The sequence below is a fragment of the Diaphorina citri genome, unplaced genomic scaffold, assembly GCF_000475195.1.
Source record: "Diaphorina citri unplaced genomic scaffold, Diaci psyllid genome assembly version 1.1 scaffold2460, whole genome shotgun sequence".
Classification (NCBI taxonomy): Eukaryota; Metazoa; Arthropoda; class Insecta; order Hemiptera; family Psyllidae; genus Diaphorina; species Diaphorina citri.
The window spans coordinates 14003-35900 of NW_007379882.1; the positions used below are offsets into that span (position 1 = coordinate 14003).

At 38.3% G+C, this 21898-nt stretch overlaps 2 protein-coding genes across 2 annotated transcripts; one reads left to right on the forward strand and one right to left on the reverse strand.

Moving 5' to 3' along the window:
* Nucleotides 1-4181: 4181 nt before the first annotated feature.
* LOC103518968 lies at nt 4182-14660 on the reverse strand. Its single transcript, XM_026830615.1, has 3 exons — nt 14474-14660; nt 7905-8316; nt 4182-4816 (listed from the first exon to the last, which is right to left on the reverse strand). The coding sequence occupies exons 2-3, from the start codon at nt 7930-7932 to the stop codon at nt 4182-4184; spliced, it is 663 nt and encodes a 220-aa protein (XP_026686416.1). The 5' UTR covers nt 7933-8316; nt 14474-14660.
* A 4268-nt stretch (nt 14661-18928) lies between these two features.
* On the forward strand, nt 18929-21026 carry LOC103518969 (nucleoside diphosphate kinase A-like). Its single transcript, XM_026830613.1, has 3 exons — nt 18929-19071; nt 19456-19735; nt 20751-21026. Exons 2-3 carry the CDS (start codon nt 19468-19470, stop codon nt 21005-21007), a joined length of 525 nt encoding a protein of 174 aa, XP_026686414.1. The 5' UTR covers nt 18929-19071; nt 19456-19467; the 3' UTR covers nt 21008-21026.
* The last annotated feature ends 872 nt before the right edge of the window (nt 21027-21898 follow it).

Here is a 21898-nt window from a genome sequence, read left to right on the forward strand (position 1 = left end):
CGAGTAGAGGACGCCCTCATGTTAAGACACAACAGTGTTACTCAATATAAAGGACATGTCGCCGAAAGTGGCGGTCTCTCAATATGGCAAACAAAGTGTTAAGAGTCTGAAAAGTCCCTACGGCCGGGACCCAGAAAGATTATTTCGAGTAGAGGACGTCCCTCATGTTGAGACACAGCCGTGTCACTCCATATAAAGGACATGTCGCCGAAAGTGGCGGTCTCTCAATATGGCAAACAAAGTGTTAAGAGTCTGAAAAGTCCCTACGGCCGGCCACTCACACTCGAGCTGTCGGACAGACCTGAGTCTGTCAGGATGGATGAAAAAAGCCTTGGATAGTATTTTTCCAGTCCTGGTTGTGAAGAGGCACCAAGAGTCATCTAATTAGCAGCGGAGACATCACTCACACTCCAGCTGTCGGACAGACCTAAGTCTGTCAGGATGGTGAGCAGGATGGATGAAAAAAGTCTTGGATAGTATTTTTCCAGTCCTGGTTGTGAAGAGGCACCAAGAGTCATCTAATTAGCAGCGGAGACAATTGATAGTCATGATCCAGTGTACTCGTGTTCACGTATGGGACACAATCAAAGTCATACTTCATATCATATTGTGAATATCTAATGAGTACCTGGGTAGGAGTACGTCCTATGGCAGCAATTTCCAACTAGCGGCCTGCGAGACCATTTTTGTGGCCCGCGAAGCTTTTTGGGATTCGTATTTATCTCCATTGCTAGTCAAAACCAGTTGTCCTTTAGGAGATTAGTGGGTCCCTTAAACAACAAGTTATGAAAGTAGAACAGTTTACATGAGAAACTGACGCTCTGCAAATGCAAGACCAGTGCTTTATGTGTGTAACAATGGTCCCCTCCATATGTGGCACATGGAAGTTGGAAATCCCTCTCCTAGGGCCTATGCTCCTGTCAATGGGCACAAAGACAATCTAGAATAACTAATGAGTACCTGGGTAGGAGTACGTCCTATGGCAGCAATTTCTAACTAGCGGCCTGCGAGACCATTTTTGTGGCCCGCGAAGCTTTTTGGGATTCGTATTTATCTCCATTGCTAGTCAAAACTGGTTGTCCTTTAGGAGATGAGTGGGTCCCTTAAACAACAAGTTATGAAAGTAGAACAGTTTACATGGGAAACTGACGCTATGCAAATGCAAGAACAGTGCTTTATGTGTGTGACAATGGTCCCCTCCATATGTGGCACATGGAAGTTGGAAATCTCTCTCCTAGGGCCTATGATCCTGTCAATGGGCACAAAGACAATCTCATACATAAATTCTACTCCAATTTATCATACGCTACTCACGGTCTCAAGCTCAGATCGCCTGACAGACCTGGATCTCGGTCTGAGCGTGGATGGCGTTAGAGTTAAACTGCTTCGTCCTATGTCAATGCAATGGACACATTGACTATAAATTCTAGTCCAATTTATCGTACGCCACTCACGGTCTCAAGCTCAGACCGCCTGACAGACCTGGATCTCGGTCTGAGCGTGGATGGCGTTAGAGTTAAACTGCTTCGTCCTATGTCAATGCAATGGACACATTGACACATTCTCAAAACTTCACACTACATTAATTCAATCACCCGTCAGTTGTCCTGACTGTTAAATCGAGCATACGAGTGAGTATTAATAAGAAAGTAGAAATTTCTATTGAAACAACTAGACGAGAGCAGCCCGGCACCTTTTGCCATTCGTTCATTATGATCACGGTTTTGGTTTAACCCATAAGAGCCGAGGCCTACATTAAAGAGATACATACATAACACATCCCTTCGTTGAAAGAAATTTTCACTTAGCACACTCATTTGTTGCACAGGTACGCATATAAATTTTCTATCATAGAGAGAACAAAATGTATTAGGCCGAGATAAGCTTATGAGTAGTTCAGCGAATTTGCATTGAAATGGTAACGACTTTATAGAGGGGGGAGGGATTAGTAAACATATAGTTAGTGCTTTATTTAGATTTAGACTGTCCAAGAGTTCAAGGAGGGCAGTCCTTTCAGCTTAGTTTACAGACGTGACGTCTAGTCCATTGGTGTTCGGGTTGTGTGAAAAGACGTCAAAATCCCCACTCAAAAACATTAAGACCTCAATGGAATTCCTACACATAATATGGAAGCCTCACTGCAATTTTAAAGGATGTCAAATTTCGTACAGTGAAACGTCTGAAAACATGATTCATTCTAATATTTCTCATAAGACTGTCCAAGAGTTCAAGGAGGACAGTCCTTTCAGCTTAGTTTACAGACGTGACGTCTAGTCCATTGGTGTTCGGGTTGTGTGAAAAGACGTCAAAATCCCCATTCAAAAACATTAAGACCTCAATGAAATTCCTACACATATGGAAGCCTCACTGAAATTTTAAAGGATGTCAAATTTCGTACAGTGAAACGTCTGAAAACATGATTCATTCTAATATTTCTCATAGAATCAACAAGTGAACATAGAGATTTAATTTATTGTTTTCCTTTTTTTTTATGGTGAACACATAAACAATATAAAGTTTAGGAACAAACATTTGACGATTTCTCTGAAACCGCCAATATGTTGTCCGTTTTATTATCCAAAAAGGAAATGTAGGTGTTAGAAGAGTCTTCCAGGTTAGGCCAGCCACACACGCTCAGATGGTCTCACAGACCGTCTTAGCGTGTGTGGCGGGAAAATCTGGAGTCCTAGAGATCTCTCAGACGATCTGACAGACCTAGGTCTCGAGGTTCTTCTATCATACACGTTCCACTGCCTGACGGACCGCGTGGTCTGTCAGACCTAAGTCTCGAGCTTCTCCCATCATATACGTTCCACTGTCTGACGGACCGCGTGGTCTGTCAGACCTAAGTCTCGAGCTTCTCCCATCATATACGTTCCACTGCCTGACGGACCGCGTGGTCTGTCAGACCTAAGTCTCGAGCTTCTCCCATCATATACGTTCCACTGCCTGACGGACCGCGTGGTCTGTCAGATGGCCTGAGCGTGAGTGGCTGGCCTTACACACTTACTGCATTTCTAGTTCAATGAATCATCAACTCCGTGCAACTTGTGTTTTTCTAAAGCCTGAGCGTGAGTGGCTGGCCTTACACACTTACTGCATTTCTAGTTCAATGAATCATCAACTCCGTGCAACTTGTGTTTTTCTAAACTAAAAGCGTAGTTTGTCAACTAACCTCTAACCTCATAGTGAAAGGTCAAAGTTATTTGTGTTAACGATAATAGACATTTAGCACTTCCCTAATTTTTTCCAAGAAAGTTCTGCGCCTGAACAGAAGCCAAAACTCGTTAATTAAGAGAAATATTATTGTAAAGTGCAAAAACTTCCAAACAAATTGGTCAGGACCACAACAAGAGTTCAAGTTTAACTTCAGGATTGGGGAATCTGATTGGTTGATTTCAAACTTTTTAGTCAATCAGACCGAGCACTTCCCTAATTTTTTCCAAGAAAGTTCTGCGCATGAACAGAAGCCAAAACTCGTTAACATTATTGTAAAGTGCAAAAACTTCCAAACAATTTGGTCAGGACCACAACAAGAGTTCAAGTTTAACTTCAGGATTGGGGAATCTGATTGGTTGATTTCAAACTTTTTAGTCAATCAGACCAGCTAGACAGCCAATAGCCAATACTTTAAACTCAGATAAAGATTAAGGGCTCTGATTGGTTGATTTCGATCTTTTCAACCAATCAAATCGCTTCATTCAAGAATTTAAACTTAGAATAAATGAATAAAAAAATAATCCCCTTCATGAAATCTCCTTTAAGCAAATGAAAATTTAATAAAGAGAAATTTCTACTCACGGTAGTTAATTTTTTCCAAGAAAGTTCTGCGCATGAGCAGGAGCCAAAACTCGTTAATTAAGAGAAATATTATTGTAAAGTGCAAAAACTTCCAAACAATTTGGTCAGGACCACAGAGTTCAAGTTTAACTTCAGGATTGGGGAATCTGATTGGTTGATTTCAAACTTTTTAGTCAATCAGACCAGCTAGACAGTCAGCCAATAGCCAATACTTTAAACTCAGATAAAGATTAAGGGCTCTGATTGGTTGATTTCGATCTTTTTAACCGATCAAATTGCTTCATTCAAGAATTTAAACTTGGAATAAATGAATAAAAAAATAATCCCCTTCATGAAATCTCCTTTAAGCAAATGAAAATTTAATAAAGAGAAATTTCTACTCACGGTAGCTCCAATCCCAGCAGATCCTGCAAGGTCGGGTTGTCCAGTTCACTATCTTCTTCCGACACCACAATGATCGGGTCCTCCAGAGGTCCCGAGTCTCCCGAATCGCCTCCGACACCAGCACCCGATTTTCTACCCGATCTTCCACCCGCCGACACCGGATTGTTAATGAGGAAATCGTTCAAATCGTTAAAGTTATCGTGCTGTTCCCGGACTTGGTTTTCCTGGAAAACGCGCCGATTATTGAGGTCGTTCCTATCCCCGTGATAGTTTGCCGAATCGAGAACGTCAAACGGACCGGGAGCGTCAAACTGTCCCGGGGCTTCGAATTGTCCCGGCTGGTCGATCGCTGGCGCGTTAAACTGACGCTGAGGCCGATTTTCAATATCCCTGACCACGTTCCCGAAAAGGTTCAGCGAGTTGGAGATCTCTTTGGACGGTACATGGGAGGCGTTGGCCTTCTGAAGGAAACGCTTCTGGAAGGAGTCGTACGCGTTTCGGATGTTTTCGCCGCCTCCGAATTTGACGCGGCCGTGGGAGGGATAGACCAGGTGTTGGCCGGAGTAGCCCGTGTCCATCTGCAGGTCCATGACGAGGAGGAGCGTGAAGAGAACGGCCGATATACTTATGCCTGTGGGAGAAAAGGACAGATGGGGTTAATAATACATACACATATTTGTCACAGGTCACGACGAAATGAATTCACTCGGCAGTATCTATCAACTAAGGCCAGCCACTCACTATCAGGTAGACCTGATACCTGATGAGTACATACACACTATCAGCCAGACCTGAAAAGTCTCCTCGTAGATACTGTTGGATCAGGATGTGGGATTGAAAAATCTCCCCCAACAACCTAACACGTAACAGAAGTGCAGGTACGGCTGAAAAGGTCCGCTTATCAGTTCCACGTGATACCTGATGAGCACACACACTATCAGGTAGACCTGAAAAATCTACTCGTAAATACTGTTTGATCAGGATGTGGGATTGAAAAATCTCCCCCAACAACCTAACACGTAACAGAAGTGTCATCGGTCATTTTAAGTAGATGCCTGATTACTCCTTACGTTCATTTTTCAACACGAAGTGTTTTTTGGGGGCATTACTGATTACTTATGCACTAAACTTAGACCAATACCTAAACAAAAAAATGTATAGGTTTGAATAAACCTCTGATAAGGTAAAGTAACAAGTTAACATAGATGACAGGTTGAATTGAATTTTCAGTGTCACTATCAAAACAGCCGGTAAACACGTCACTGGACCGAGTTTAGGTCTCCTCGTAGATACTGTTGGATCAGGATGTGGGATTGAAAAATCTCCCCCAACAACCTAACACGTAACAGAAGTGTCATCGGTCATTTTAAGTAGATGTCTGATTACTCCTTACGTTCATTTTTCAACACGAAGTGTTTTTTTGGGGGCATTACTGATTACTTATGCACTAAACTAACTTAGACCAATACCTAAACAAAAAGATGTATAGATTTGAATAAACCTCTGATAAGGTTAAGTTAACATAGATGACAGTTACTCCTTACGTTCATTTTTCAACACGAAGTGTTTTTTGGGGGCATTACTGATTACTTATGCACTAAACTTAGACCAATACCTAAACAAAAAGATGTATAGGTTTGAATAAACCTCTGATAAGGTTAAGTTAACAAGTTAACATAGATGACAGGTTGAATTGAATTTTCAGTGTCACTATCAAAACAGCCGGTAAACACGTCACTGGAGTAGATGTCTCATTACTCCTTACGTTCATTTTTCAACACGAAGTGTTTTTTGGGGGCATTACTGATTACTTATACACTAAACTAACTTAGACCAATACCTAAACAAAAAGATGTATAGATTTGAATAAACCTCTGATAAGGTTAAGTTAACATAGATGACAGGTTGAATTGAATTTTCAGTGTCACTATCAAAACAGCCGGTAAACACGCCACTGGACCGAGTTTAGTGTAAACTAGCCTTTGACCTTGACTAGGAGCTATATTAAGCCTTTGAGAGTTCATACTATGTGTATGTATGACCGGTAAACACGTCACTGGACCGAGTTTAGTGTAAACTAGCCTTTGACCTTGACTAGGAGCTACATATATTAAGCCTTTGAGAGTTCATACTATGTATGAAGCTATGAAGTAATGTTGAGAGTTCATTAAGAAGTAGTGAGACAAACACAATTTATTGTGTAATATGATTTCAACACAGAACTCTTCCAACTCTTCCTGATGGAAAACATGATGACCTGGCATTTGGAATGTATGTATGAAGCTATGAAGTAATGTTGAGAGTTCATAGGTAAGAAGTAGTGACACAAACACAATTTATTGTGTAATATGATTTCAACACAGAACTCTTCCAACTCTTCCTGATGGAAAACATGATGACCTGGCATTTGGAATTAAGGACTTTGATATTTGGGACTTCTGGCATTTGCTGTTCGTTGACATTTCAATTTGATGACGTGAATAAGGGCTTATGGCGAAGGAAAAATTAATGTTATTATCATTATTTTTTGTTTTCTTTAGAACTTAAGAAAGAAATTTTCTAAGTACCTGGTTGATGTCATCTGTTATACTTTGACTTTTCTTTTACAAAACAAATACCTAGCTCCTACTAAATGCTTAGAACTTAAGGAAGAAATTTTCTAAGTACCTGGTTGATGTCATCTGTTATACTTTGACTTTTCTTTTACAAAACAAATACCTAGCTCCTACTAAATGCTGAGACGTACATGATTCTTGAATGTAAATTGTTCGATCCCTAGGTATGACAAAAATTCGCTTGATGTTCACTCATTTAGAAACTTTTGATAGTTAAAGATTTTTTTTTTTTTTAACTTTAAAGTCGTTTGGGAAGCTTTATGTAGCTTTATTATTTTATATTAACAGGTTCGATTTCTATGTTATTTGAAAACCAATAATTGATAGCACGTAAAATAAATTGGAGCGAAAACATAACTCTGTTATCATCTAAATCCCACTTTTAAAAACGTAACCCGAATTTCAATTACTTGATTTATCAAATCATACTTGAAAGCAAAATTGTTTATTTGGACCTTACAAATGTATGTAGCTTTATTATTTTATATTAACATGTTCGATTTCTATGTTATTTGAAAAACAATAATTGATAGCACGTAAAATAAATTGGAGCGAAAACATAACTCTGTTATCATCTAAATCCCACTTTTAAAAACGTAACCCGAATTGAAAAATTCCACTAAGACCTCTACTAAGAGCGAACCACTAACCCTGAACCGCAACGATCAGAAGGCACCTCTGAACTGCCCAAACGAGTCTGGGCCAAAGAAATTTAAACACGGGAGAAAACAAGTTCTAGTTATCAAAAGTTTAATTCTAGTTAAAGTTATATCAAAACAAAAAGGGTTCAGCCGGCACGAACGACCTTATCATAAGAGTGTTAAAGCGCCTAGTTCAAAAAAAAAAAGGGTTCCAGAGTGGGATTATCAAAACAAAAAGGTAATTAGAGTTGGACTATCAAAACAAAAAGGTAATTAGAGTGGGACGATCAAAACAAAAGGTGGGCTAATTACTTACCTAAAACTATTCGCTCCCTGAGCTTCATCGTAGCCCGCGAGATGCAGCAGGTCCGCTGGAAAAAAAAAGGGTTCCAGAGTGGGATTATCAAAACAAAAAGGTAATTAGAGTGGGACAATCAAAACAAAAGGTGGGCTAATTACTTACCTAAAACTATTCGCTCCCTGAGCTTCATCGTAGCCCGCGAGATGCAGCAGGTCCGCTGATAAGCTCTATGACTGCGGATGATGCTAGACTTGGCAGCAAAGTCTCGCTTCGAACTAAATGCCTTTGCTCCTTTGCTACGAATAGGTTTGATAACACACACATTGCCATGTCTCTGCTTCTTATCTGTTGATGAAATTGATGATGCCACGGATGCTAGTGCTGATGTAGGTGGAGGAGCGGAAGAAATCGATCGGCATAACTTGGTCCCTTCGGGGGTTTCGGGGGGCGGCGAAAATTTGAGTTTGCCGCTACGGTGGACGCCCCGATCTGGTTGGTTGGCGGAACACGAGGTGTCTTCATGCGATAACGAGCGGTAAAGACTCCCGGAGACTTTCCTCGGGAAACACTTGACTTTGGAAGTTCTAGTTCATTGGTGTTCGGGTTGTGTGAAAAGACGTCAAAATCCCCATTCAAAAACATTCAGACCTCAATGAAATTCCTACACATAATATGGAAGCCTCACTGCAATTTTAAAGGATGTCAAATTTCGTACAGTGAAACGTCGGAAAAGTCTGAAAATATGATTCATTCTAATATTTCTCATAGAATCAACAAGTGAACATGAATGAATAACTGATGAAGTGATGCACGGACCAATAAAAATGCACCTGGAGTTGTGCACACAAATTTGCATTCGTGCGTGCTGCATGACGTAAATGGAGCAAACTCTATCGAACATCAAACATGGATTAATATACTGATTCAGAATTCACAATAAGTGAACATGAATGAATAACTGATGAAGTGATGCACGGACCAATGAAAATGCACCTGGAGTTGTGCACACAAAGTTGCATTCGTGCGTGCTGCATGACGTAAATGGAGCAAACTCTATCGAACATCAAACATGGATTAATATACTGATTCAGAATTCACAATGCTAAATGCTACACGAGAAAGGAGCATAGAAAGTTTTCTCAGATAAGTCACACGTGATTTTCACTGTGTGTTATGTGATAATTTCGCTGATTTTTACAAAAAATGAAATGGAAAAATTCAGGAATGATTGATTTACAGGCTAAGGTTTACAGGGTTTTTACAGATGATTTTTTGTTCAAGGAGTAAGTAAGGTTTCATCATCCAGAGAAAATTGTGTGTTGGAAGTTTTGAAACTGATTACTCAATGTCAGAGTCAACACTTTGATTTTAATCTAAAAGTGTGACCTAGGACATGCGTAAATGATTTGATCATGCCTTTCCTTTGAATTGCATTGGCTTTAAAAAATCAAAATTGTCCCAAGAAAAAGGAGAATAGGAAATGAAGAACCAACTTTGAAACTAAATTAAACATGTCAGTTGAGTTGTGTGAGGACACAACTGACAAAGTTGCATGTCTTCAAGGAAAGCATAAGGGCATAAAGGTGAAAGGTGACATCCTTGCCACATCTAAACAAAGATAATTGAAGAAGTGGACATAAAAACAACACACGTAACCATAAATGTCGAACATAAAGTACTAAATATCAGGGTTTTTACTGAGGATTTTTTGTTCAAGGAGTAAGTAAGGTTTCATCATCCAGAGAAAATTGTGTGTTGCAAGTTTTGAAACACTGATTAATCAATGTCAGAGTCAACACTTTGATTTTAATCTAAAAGTGCGACCTAGGACATGCGTAAATGATTTGATCATGCCTTTCCTTTGAATTGTATTGGCTTTAAAAAATCAAAACTGTCCCAAGAAAAAGGAGAATAGGAAATGAAGAACCAAACTAAATTAAACATGTCAGTTGAGGTGTGTGAACACAACTGACAAAATAGCATGTCTTCAAGGAAAGCATAAGGGCAAAAAGGTGAAAGGTAACACCCTTGCCACATCTAAACAAAGATAATTGAAGAAGTGGACATAAAAACAACACACGTAACCATAAATGTCGAACATAAAGTACTAAATAGATAAATGGGAAAGGTTTCTTCTCTTAAGATAAGTGTGGAAAGGGCTTAAGAGCTCCCCACCTTTTCAGAGCAGAAAATTTCTACAGAAATGTTCAAATGTTGGGAGATTCAATTTATTGTTTTCCTTTTTTTATGGTGAACACATAAACAATATAAAGTTTAGGAACAAACATTTGACGATTTCTCCGAAACCGCCTATATGTTGTCCGTTTTATTATCCAAAAAGGAAATGTAGGTGTTAGAAGAGTCTTCCAGGTTAGGTCAGCCACACACGCTCAGATGGTCTCACAGACCGTCTTAGCGTGTGTGGCGGGAAAATCTGGAGTCCTAGAGATCTGTTGCATGTCTTCAAGGAAAGCATAAGGGCAAAAAGGTGAAAGGTAACAACACCCTTGCCACATCTAAACAAAGATAATTGAAGAAGTGAACATAAAAACAACACACGTAACCATAAATGTCGAACATAAAGTACTAAATAGATAACTGGGAAAGGTTTCTTCTCTTAAGATAAGTGTGGAAAGGGCTTAAGAGCTCCCCACCTTTTCAGAGCAGAAAATTTCTACAGAAATGTTCAAATCTTGAGAGATTCAATTTATTGCTTTCCTTTTTTTTATGGTGAACACATAAACAATATAAAGTTTAGGAACAAACATTTGACGATTTCTCTGAAACCGCCAATATGTTGTCCGTTTAAATTAATTATTAGTATTGCATATGAATATTGCATTCCAAGAAATAGACAATTAAACGATTTCATGGCTGACACTTTGCAGTGTGTTGACAATACAAGTAGGTACCTCTAGGCACGACTTTTCATAAGGTACGTACCATAGGTTAGGTAGGTACCGTATGAGTAAGATATCAAACCTATTAACAGGTGTACCTACATGTCAATTTTTATACCTAGTTTCCCTTTAATCATAAATAGGTACCTAGAATACCTGTAATATTGGTGGATATACCTATATTGTATATTACCTATGCATTTGGCTATAAATCTGAGACTAATTATTATTAACCACACCTAGGAGCAGGTAATAAATTAATTATTGCTTGTTTATTAGCTTTCCGTGCGTAAAAAAATAATACAATGTTTAACACTTTCATTGGTTATTAGTGGAAAAACAAATACTAACACCTAAGTAGTAGGTAGGTACTTGTTGCATGGTTATTAAAAAATTAATTATCAAATCCGATTTTTCAATGTGTTTAATCATTTATTTGATTATTTATTTGTTTTGCTGTGCCATTATTGGCCATGTGTGTTCCTACTCGGGGCTAAGGGGAGAGACTGAAGGTCCTAGAGTTCGATGCTCACTATTGGCAGGTTTTGAAATGGGGTTACCTATTTCTTTTGCTCTCATGCCTCATTTGATATTTTGATGGATACTAGGGGAATAGACTGATACCAAATCCCATTTTTTCAATTTATTTAATTATTTATATGTTTTGCTGTGCTATTATTGGCCATGTGTGTTCTTAGTTGATGATTTTATGGATACCTACTGGGGGCTAGGGGGAGAGACTGAAGGTCCTAGAGTTCGATGCTCACTATTGGCAGGTTTTGAAATGGGGTTACCTATTTCTTTTGCTCTCATGCCTCATGGATAAAGGGGGGGTGTTTTCTGACCCTTTTGGACAGGGATTGCTCTCTTTTGCATGATCATAGGTGTTATTAGGGAGCAGGGTTCAAGTTTGGAGGAACAGGGGTCATCTGAAATCAAAGAACAAAATACGGACTATGTTAGAAAATTATCACATAAACCTTTTGGACAGGGATTGCTCTCTTTCGCATGATCATAGGTGTTATTAGGGAGCAGGATTCAAGTTTGGAGGAACAGGGGTCATCTGAAATCAAAGAACAAAATACGGACTATGTTAGAAAATTATCACATAAACGATTAAACGAACCACCATATGACGGGTTTATTTGGTTGAATTTAAAAGCAGTTGTAGGATACCCAAAAGTTGGACTAATCGCAATCACCACAATCAGTGTTTCAACTCGGTTGAAGTTTAACTCTTGGATTAATCATTCTGATTGGTTGATTTCAAAATTTTCAGCCAATCAGATTGCAGACCATTAACGGTACGATTTTTTTTCATTATTTATTATGGGACTGGTTGCTCCTCTCCCAAGAGAGTATGCAATTAACACTGCGACCTCTGTAGATCTATTGTGACCAGTATTAAAATTTTTCAGCCAATCAGATTGCAGACCATTAACAGTACAATACCTAGTAATAATCGAGCTCTTTTCTGTCATTCCCAATATACTTTCATTTGAATCAATCCATAACACCAAAATGAAACATACATAATACCAACTATGTGATAAGTTTTGTATAAAAATTATTTTTTTTTTTTAAGAGGTTTGACAGAGGGAACTGTAACTTCTATGGTCTTATCGTCCCGAAATCGAAGAGAGAAGATAAGCTCTATGACTGCGGATGATGCTAGACTTGGCAGCAAAGTCTCGCTTCGAACTAAATGCCTTTGCTCCTTTGCTACGAATAGGTTTGATAACACACACATTGCCATGTCTCTGCTTCTTATCTGTTGATGAAATTGATGATGCCACGGATGCTAGTGCTGATGTAGGTGGAGGAGCGGAAGAAATCGATCGGCATAACTTGGTCCCTTCGGGGGTTTCGGGGGGCGGCGAAAATTTGAGTTTGCCGCTACGGTGGACACCCCGATCTGGTTGGTTGGCGGAACACGAGGTGTCTTCATGCGATAACGAGCGGTAAAGACTCCCGGAGACTTTCCTCGGGAAACACTTGGCTTTGGAAGGGTTGAAAGTGAAAATGGATGTGCTTAGAGTTCGGTGGAGAAGATTGTACGGGTTTGGTTTGGTCACATAGACCTTATAAGTATCGCTTTGGTTCACACTTTTAGGAACAGCTTCTTCGGGGTTTGGGGTTTCAAGATCGACTTTGCGATGGATTACACTTGTGTTCGTAAGAGAAAGAGGCGCGTTGAAGTCTTCATTTTGAGGAGGTATGTTTTCGACTTATGATTCTTTTTGGGGATGAGTGCGGTTCGTTTTGGTTTGGTTTTACTGTAAGGAGATTGTTTTTGTTATTGAGAGGGTTTTGAGGATTTGCAAACCATAGTGCTCTTCACACTTAAACCTATATTGTTTGTAGGTCAAAGTTTTAGAGTTAAAGAGCCTTTTGTCAGAATAAATAGTGGCAAAAGGCTCCTGATTCACCTATGCAAAAGGGCAAAAGGCTATAAGTTATTCTCTTGCCTTTTTGCCCCCTCTGTTGCTTAGGCATTTTTCTTTTTCTTCGCCTTTTTTAATTTTAAAACTACTATCTAAATATATTTATCTACCTAGCAAGTTTATGATATCAGGAGATTTGACCACCAAAAGATCGTAAATTATGTACATATGTACCTTGTGCATATTATGTATGGAAATTAATTAGTATTGCATATTGATATTGCATTCCAAGAAATAGACAATTAAACGATTTCATGGCTGACACTTTGCAGTGTGTTGACAATACAAGTAGGTACCTCTAGGCACGACTTTTCATAAGGTACGTACCATAGGTTAGGTAGGTACCGTATGAGTAAGATATCAAACCTATTAACAGGTGTACCTACATGTCAATTTTTTATACCTAGTTTCCCTTTAATCATAAATAGGTACCTAGAATACCTGTAATATTGGTGGATATACCTATATTGTACCTATATTACCTATGCATTTGGCTATAAATCTGAGACTAATTATTATTAACCACACCTAGGAGCAGGTAATAAATTAATTATTGCTTGTTTATTAGTTTTCCGTGCGTAAAAACATAATACAATGTTCAACACTTTCATTGGTTATTAGTGGAAAAACAAATACTAACACCTAGGTAGGTACTTGTTGGTTATTAAAAAATTAATTATCAAATCCGATTTTTCAATGTGTTTAATCCATAATACAATGTTTAACACTTTCATTGGTTATTCGTGGAAAAACAAATACTAACACCTAGGTAGGTACTTGTTGGTTATTAAAAAATTAATTATCAAATCCGATTTTTCAATGTGTTTAATCCTTTATAATATGTATATGTTTTACGAGTGACCATGTGTGTTCTTGGTTGATATTTTGATGGATACTAGGGGAATAGACTGATACCAAATCCCATTTTTTCAATTTATTTAGGTATATGTTTTGCTGTGCCATTATTGGCCATGTGTGTTCTTACTTGATGATTTTATGGATACCTACCCGGGGCTAAGGGGAGAGACTGAAGGTCCTAGAGTTCGATGCTCAGTATTGGCAGGTTTTGAAATGGGGTTACCTATTTCTTTTGCTCTCATGCCTCATGGATAAAGGGGGGGTGTTTTCTGAATATACCTAGTTTCCCTTTAATCATAAATAGGTACCTAGAATACCTGTAATATTGGTGGATATACCTATATTGTATATTACCTATCACATGCGTATGCTTACCACAGAGCTTACACATGCGTATGCTTACCACAGAGCTTACACATGCGTATGCTTATCACAGAGCTTAAAAGACGTTGATTTATAATCAAGATAAAAGAAGTGAGGATGGGATTCAAGGAGGTTAAATTTAAGGCAAAATTCTGGCGAATCGTACTTTGGAAGAGTTGAAAGTGAAAATGGATGTGCTTAGAGCTCGGTGGAGAAGATTGTACGGGTTTGGTTTGGTCACATAGACCTTATAAGTATCGCTTTGGTTCACACTTTTAGGAACAGCTTCTTCGGGGTTTGGGGTTTCAAGATCGACTTTGCGATGGATTACACTTGTGTTCGTAAGAGAAAGAGGCGCGTTGAAGTCTTCATTTTGAGGAGCTTTGGAAGGGTTGAAAGTGAAAATGGATGTGCTTAGAGTTCGGTGGAGAAGATTGTACGGGTTTGGTTTGGTCACATGGACCTTATCTTTCTGGTTCACAAGGACCTGATTCACACTTTGGTGAAGAGCTTCTTTGGGGTTTGGGGTTTCAAGATCGACTTTGCGATGGATTACACTTGTGTTCGTAAGAGAAAGAGGCGCGTTGAAGTCTTCATTTTGAGGAGGTATGTTTTCGACTTATGATTCTTTTTGGGGATGAGTGCGGTTCGTTTTGGTTTGGTTTTACTGTAAGGAGATTGTTTTTGTTATTGAGAGGGTTTTGAGGATTTGCAAACCATAGTGCTCTTCACACTTAAACCTATATTGTTTGTAGGTCAAAGTTTTAGAGTTAAAGAGCCTTTTGTCAGAATAAATAGTGGCAAAAGGCTCCTGATTCACCTATGCAAAAGGGCAAAAGGCTATAAGTTATTCTCTTGCCTTTTTGCCCCCTCTGTTGCTTAGGCATTTTTCTTTTTCTTCGCCTTTTTTAATTTTAAAACTACTATCTAAATATATTTATCTACCTAGCAAGTTTATGATATCAGGAGATTTGACCACCAAAAGATCGTAAATTATGTACATATGTACCTTGTGCATATTATGTATGGAAATTAATTAGTATTGCATATTGATATTGCATTCCAAGAAATAGACAATTAAACGATTTCATGGCTGACACTTTGCAGTGTGTTGACAATACAAGTAGGTACCTCTAGGCACGACTTTTCATAAGGTACGTACCATAGGTTAGGTAGGTACCGTATGAGTAAGATATCAAACCTATTAACAGGTGTACCTACATGTCAATTTTTTATACCTAGTTTCCCTTTAATCATAAATAGGTACCTAGAATACCTGTAATATTGGTGGATATACCTATATTGTACCTATATTACCTATGCATTTGGCTATAAATCTGAGACTAATTATTATTAACCACACCTAGGAGCAGGTAATAAATTAATTATTGCTTGTTTATTAGCTTTCCGTGCGTAAAAACATAATACAATGTTTAACACTTTCATTGGTTATTCGTGGAAAAACAAATACTAACACCTAGGTAGGTACTTGTTGGTTATTAAAAAATTAATTATCAAATCCGATTTTTCAATGTGTTTAATCATTTATATGTATATGTTTTACGAGTGACCAAGTGACCATGTGTGTTCTTGGTTGATATTTTGATGGATACTAGGGGAATAGACCAAATTCCATTTTTAGTCCGTCCTCCCTTTACTATTACAATAGTAATAAAAAGGTATAAGGGACGGACTATTGTATTCGCCTCGGTGTCTGTCTTTAGGCGGAGATAAGCTTATGAGTAGTTCAGCGAATTTGCATTGAAATGGTAACGACTTTATAGAATAGAGGGGGGAGGGATTAGTATACATATAGTGCTTTATTTAGATTTAGATTTACCTACCTCGGTGGTGTAGTGGTCAAGGCGCTCGCCAAAACAGGAGGGCGTGGGTTCAATCCCAGCCGAGGTATGGAATTTTATCGCAGATTTTGCTGACTGGGCTAAACTATTGGATATTCTTGGTCGTGTAACGTGTACACTGTACAATACTGTACATGCATAAAACATATAAATATAGTGTTCTAATAATGTAGTTATTAGCAATAATTTATTGAGATTATTTATGTACAGATGAGGTATACCTAAAATACATATAAGGTAATTAAATAATGATTACCTATTTACAGATGTTTTTTCTACAGTACATAGGGTAAGTGTACCATTTATTCGCCCACCTAAAAAACGTACCATTTATTGGCCCACCTGTACCATACGCCACACCAATATTACAGGTATTCTAGGTACCTATTTATGATTAAAGGGAAACTAGGTGTAAAAAATTGACATGTAGGTACACCTGTTAATAGGTTTGATATCTTACTTATAAGGTGCCTACCTAACCTATGGTACGTACCTTATGAAAAGTCGTGCCTAGAGGTACCTACTTGTATTGTCAAAACACTTCAAAGTGTCAGCCATGTTATCAAAAGAAAGGGCTTAAAGAATGCTATCAAACCAGTAGTATTCCAAAATTGTAGTAATAAAAACAAAAATTAGAAAAATAAATGTGGGCAGGTGGGCCAATAAATGGTACGTTTTTTAGGTGGGCGGTTTAATTGTCTACTTCTTGGAATGCAATATCCATATGCAATACTAATAATTAATTTACATACATAATATGCACAAGGTACATATGTACATAATTTACGATCTTTTGGTGGTCAAATCTCCTGATATCATAAACTGTAGCTACTTCCCATAGTATAGAATTTGATTTTTGTTTCTAAATTTGGTATCACAGACAATGCATCTAAACTAAACGACCAAAACGTGTCACCTTTACTCCTAACGATTCGCCAGAATTTTGCCTTAAATTTAACCTCCTTGAATCCCATCCTCACTTCTTTTATCTTGATCATAAATCAACGTCTTTTTAAGCTCTGTTGTTGTTGTTGTTCTTTTAGCTGCTTTAGCTTTCGCCGAATCTAAACTAAACGTGTCACCTTTACTCCTAATAATTCGCCAGAATTTTGCCTTAAATTTAACCTCCTTGAATCCTGTCCTCACTTCTTTTATCTTGATCATAAATCAACGTCTTTTTAAGCTCTGTTGTTGTTGTTGTTCTTTTAGCTGCTTTAGCTTTCGCCGAATGGCAATAGCAGAATAAAGAAAAGATATCTTTTTGTATCTGCTATACACCGAAGGTGTCACCATGTCACCTTTACTCCTAACGATTCGCCAGAATTTTGCCTTAATTTAACCTCCTTGAATCCTGTCCTCACTTCTTTTATCTTGATCATAAATCAACGTCTTTTTAAGCTCTGTTATTGTTGTTGTTCTTTTAGCTGCTTTAGCTTTCGCCGAATGGCAATAGCAGAATAAAGAAAAGATATCTTTTTGTATCTGCTATACACCGGGGTGATAGTCTCTAGCTCTAGCCATGTTAAATTGGCTGGCTCGTCCTGATAAGCTCTGTGGTAAGCAGACGCTTGTATAGGTATTAACGCATCTACTTCTTCTTCTCATAAATCCATTTCTCCGAATGATGAGTATAGTCGTGTAACTCCGATGGGGTAAACCAAAGGCCGATCTCCTTCTGGGCCGAATCGCCTGAATCGGAGCCGTGAATTATGTATTATCACATAAACGATTAAACGAACCACCATAATTGACGGGTTTATTTGGTTGAATTTAAAAGCAGTTGTAGGATACCCAAAAGTTGGACTAATCGCAATCACCACAATCAGTGTTTCAACTCGGTTGAAGTTTAACTCTTGGATTAATCATTCTGATTGGTTGATTTCAAAATTTTCATGCAGACCATTAACAGTACAATACCTAGTAATAATCGAGCTCTTTTCTGTCATTCCCAATATACTTTCATTCGAATCAATCAATAACACCAAAATGAAACATACATAATACCAACTATGTGATAAGTTTTGTATAAAAATAAAACATATAACATACATCATACATAATACTACAAGTTTTGGATATGAAATCAAAACTAAACGTCGCGTCGCATTATCAGTACGATACCTAGTAATAATCGAGCTCTTTTCTGTCATTCCCAATATACTTTCATTTGAATCAATCAATAACACCAAAATGAAACATACATAATACCAACTATGTGATAAGTTTTGTATAAAAATAAAACATACCTACATAATACCAATACTACAAGTTTTGGATATGAAATCAAAACTAAACGTCGCGTCGCACTATCACCTTGTCAAATCAGTTCAAATATAGACTACTATAGAGTTCTATACTATACTATACCCAATTATTATTATTCCTAATACTACCAATATTATCATTATTGTTATTATCATTCAATTATTTGTCATAATTATTTCATTAAAAATATTAATAACCAACACTTTGTCAATTACACACCAATTCTACTACTACTAATAGATTAATTCTAATAATAATAATGATAGTAATAATATTTATAAAGTAATAATGTATGACACATCATTGGAGACCCTATTTAGATGTTGTAACACCGGCAGACATTCAATCATTTGTCATAATTATTTCATTAAAAATATTAATAACCAACACTTTGTCAATTACACACCAATTCTACTACTACTACTAATAATAATGATAGTAATAATATTTATAAAGTAATAATGTATGACACATCATTGGAGACCCTATTTAGATGTTGTAACACCGGCAGAATTTAATTACCAGAGCTTAGTCCATAGTGAGGTACTGACGAACTTCGTGCACATAAATCGGTCTGGAAATTGGATCGTAGCGATTCTGAGATCGGACGGTATTAGATCGAGTGAATCGAGTTCCGGTAAGATCTTTTGTTAGATCCGTAGAAGCCTAACCCATCCTTTAGGTCTGTTTGCCCCTACACCTAAGCCTCGGAGTGAGCTTCTTGTGTACGGATCTTTCGTTAAGTTTTCGATCGAATCCAAGGCTGGGCAACCTTTTTGAATGACGCGGCTTGTCAGTTTTTTTTTAACAACATGAAGTTGTGCTATTATAGTTTCAATTTTAAAGCTCTTGTGATGATCCGGATGGTCACCCGCCTTGATATCAACCACGCTTAACGTTGCTTCACTTCAGTTCTTTATTGGGAACATGGAAACTGATGCATTCAACGTCCTATTGCCGTTGGCTTAAAACCCAACTGGTGCAATAACTACTGACAACCATAACTTTATTTCCTCCTCAGACTCTCCCCAACATGGACTCCAAGCTCCTCGTCTGTTTTCTCCTCCAATGCGCCCTCTACGCCACTGCCTCCCCCAACAAGGAGCGAACCTTCATCATGATTAAACCGGACGGTGTGCAGCGCGGTCTGGTGGGCAAAATCGTACAGCGATTCGAAGAAAAGGGGTTCAAGCTGATAGCGATGAAGTTTGTTCAGGCCGATGATAAGTTGTTGAGAACCCACTATGCTGCGTTGAAGGACAAGCCGTTTTTTGAGAGTCTGATCAAGTATATGTCTTCCGGTGAGTGTGAAATGTATTAGTGTATAAAGGTCAAACGTTCAGGACTTCTTGGCTTCAAATGAGACAGAAGGCGAGACAAGCCTTTGACCACCCAAGGTCCTAGGAGCAGGATTCAATAAAGAACATGTGGAAATACATAAGTCTTCTAGAGTTGTAGACCTATTTAATTGCTTGACTGCTAGGACCGGGTATTCATAGGCTAAACGGCAAAATATCTAAAATTACTCAGGCTAGGTAAAGCCATTAAATTTCCCCGTTTTCCAGTGAGAGGCATCTTTTGATTCCCTGACTCTGCATAGCAATAGGAAGCAATCCCATTAAGAATTGGGGCCTAACTATGACGATGATGTTATTTTTTCGAACCCATCATCATAATAGTTAGACAGGCCCCAATTTCTATTAGAATTATTTCTTAGGGCCTAACTATATTGTCCATTTCCGTTGTTTCTCCAGGTCCCGTGGTCCCGATGGTATGGGAGGGCCTGAACGTGATCAAAGTTGGCCGATCCATGCTAGGCGCTAAAGAATATGTGGAAATAAGTCTTCTAGAGTTGTAGACCTATTTAATTGCTTAACTGCTTATAGGACCGGGTATTCATAGGCTAAACGGCAAAATATCTAAAATTACGTAGGCTAGGTAAAGCCATTAAATTTCCTCGTTTTCCAGTGAGAGGCATCTTTTGATTCCCTGACTCTGCATAGCAACTATGACGATGATGTTAGTTTTTCGAATTATTTCCTAGGGCCTAACTGTTGTCCATTTCCCTTGTTTCTCCAGGTCCCGTGGTCCCGATGGTATGGGAGGGCCTGAACGTGATCGTTTTCCAGTGAGAGGCACCTTTTGATTCCCTGACTCTGCATAGCAATAGGAAGCAATCCCATTAGGAACCGGGGCCTAACTATGACGATGATGTTAGTTTTTCGAACCCATCATCATAATAGTAAGGCAGGCCCCAATTTCTATTAGAATTATTTCCTAGGGCCTAACTGTTGTCCATTTCCCTTGTTTCTCCAGGTCCCGTGGTCCCGATGGTATGGGAGGGCCTGAACGTGATCAAAGTTGGCCGATCCATGCTTGGCGCTACCAACCCGGCCGATTGCATTCCGGGAACCATCCGGGGCGATCTGTGCGTTCAAACCGGGCGCAACATAATTCACGGCTCCGATTCAGGCGATTCGGCCCAGAAGGAGATCGGCCTTTGGTTTACCCCATCGGAGTTACACGACTATACTCACCATTCGGAGAAATGGATTTATGAGAAGAAGAAGTAGATGCGTTAATACCTACACAAGCGTCTGCTTACCACAGAGCTTATCAGGACGAGCCAGCCAATTTAACATGGCTAGAGCTAGAGACCATCACCCCGGTGTATAGCAGATACAAAAAGATATCATTCACCTATGCAAAAGGGCAAAAGGCTATAAGTTATTCTCTTGCCTTTTTGCCCCCTCTGTTGCTTAGGCAGTTTTTCTTCTTCGTCTTTTTGAATTTTGAAACTGCTATCTAAATATATTTATCTACCTAGCAAGTTTATGATATCAGGAGATTTGACCACCAAAAGATCGTAAATTATGTATGTACCTTGTGCATATTATGTATGGAAATTAATTAGTATTGCATATGGATATTGCATTCCAAGAAGTAGACAATTAAGCTATTTCATGGCTGACACTTTGCAGTGTTTTGACAATACAAGTAGGTACCTCTAGACTCTAGGCACGACTTTTCATAAGGTACGTACCATAGGTTAGGTAGGTATCGTATAAGTAAGATATCAAACCTATGAACAGGTGTACACATGTCAATTTTTTTGTACCTAATTTCCCTTTAATCATAAATAGGTACCTAGAATACCTGTAATATTGGTGGATATACCTATATTACCTATGCATTTGGCTATAAATCTGAGACTAATTATTATTAACCACACCTAGGAGCAGGTAATAAATTAATTATTGCTTGTTTATTAGCTTTCCGTGCGTAAAAACATAATACAATGTTTAACACTTTCATTGGTTATTCGTGGAAAAACAAATACTAACACCTAGGTAGGTACTTGTTGGTTATTAAAAAATTAATTATCAAATCCGATTTTTCAATGTGTTTAATCCTTTATAATATGTATATGTTTTACGAGTGACCATGTGTGTTCTTGTTTGATA

Bases quoted from the DNA above. Each gene is read 5' to 3' on its own strand.
- LOC103518968 (XM_026830615.1), bottom strand. From the start codon at position 7,932: ATGAAGCTCAGGGAGCGAATAGTTTTAG. The intron at 4,817-7,904 runs GTAAGTAATTAG...TTTCTCCCACAG, and splicing joins CAGGGAGCGAATAGTTTTAG to GCATAAGTATATCGGCCGTT.
- LOC103518969 (XM_026830613.1), top strand. From the start codon at position 19,468: ATGGACTCCAAGCTCCTCGTCTGTTTTCTCCTCCAATGCGCCCTCTAC. The intron at 19,736-20,750 runs GTGAGTGTGAAA...TTGTTTCTCCAG, and splicing joins GATCAAGTATATGTCTTCCG to GTCCCGTGGTCCCGATGGTA.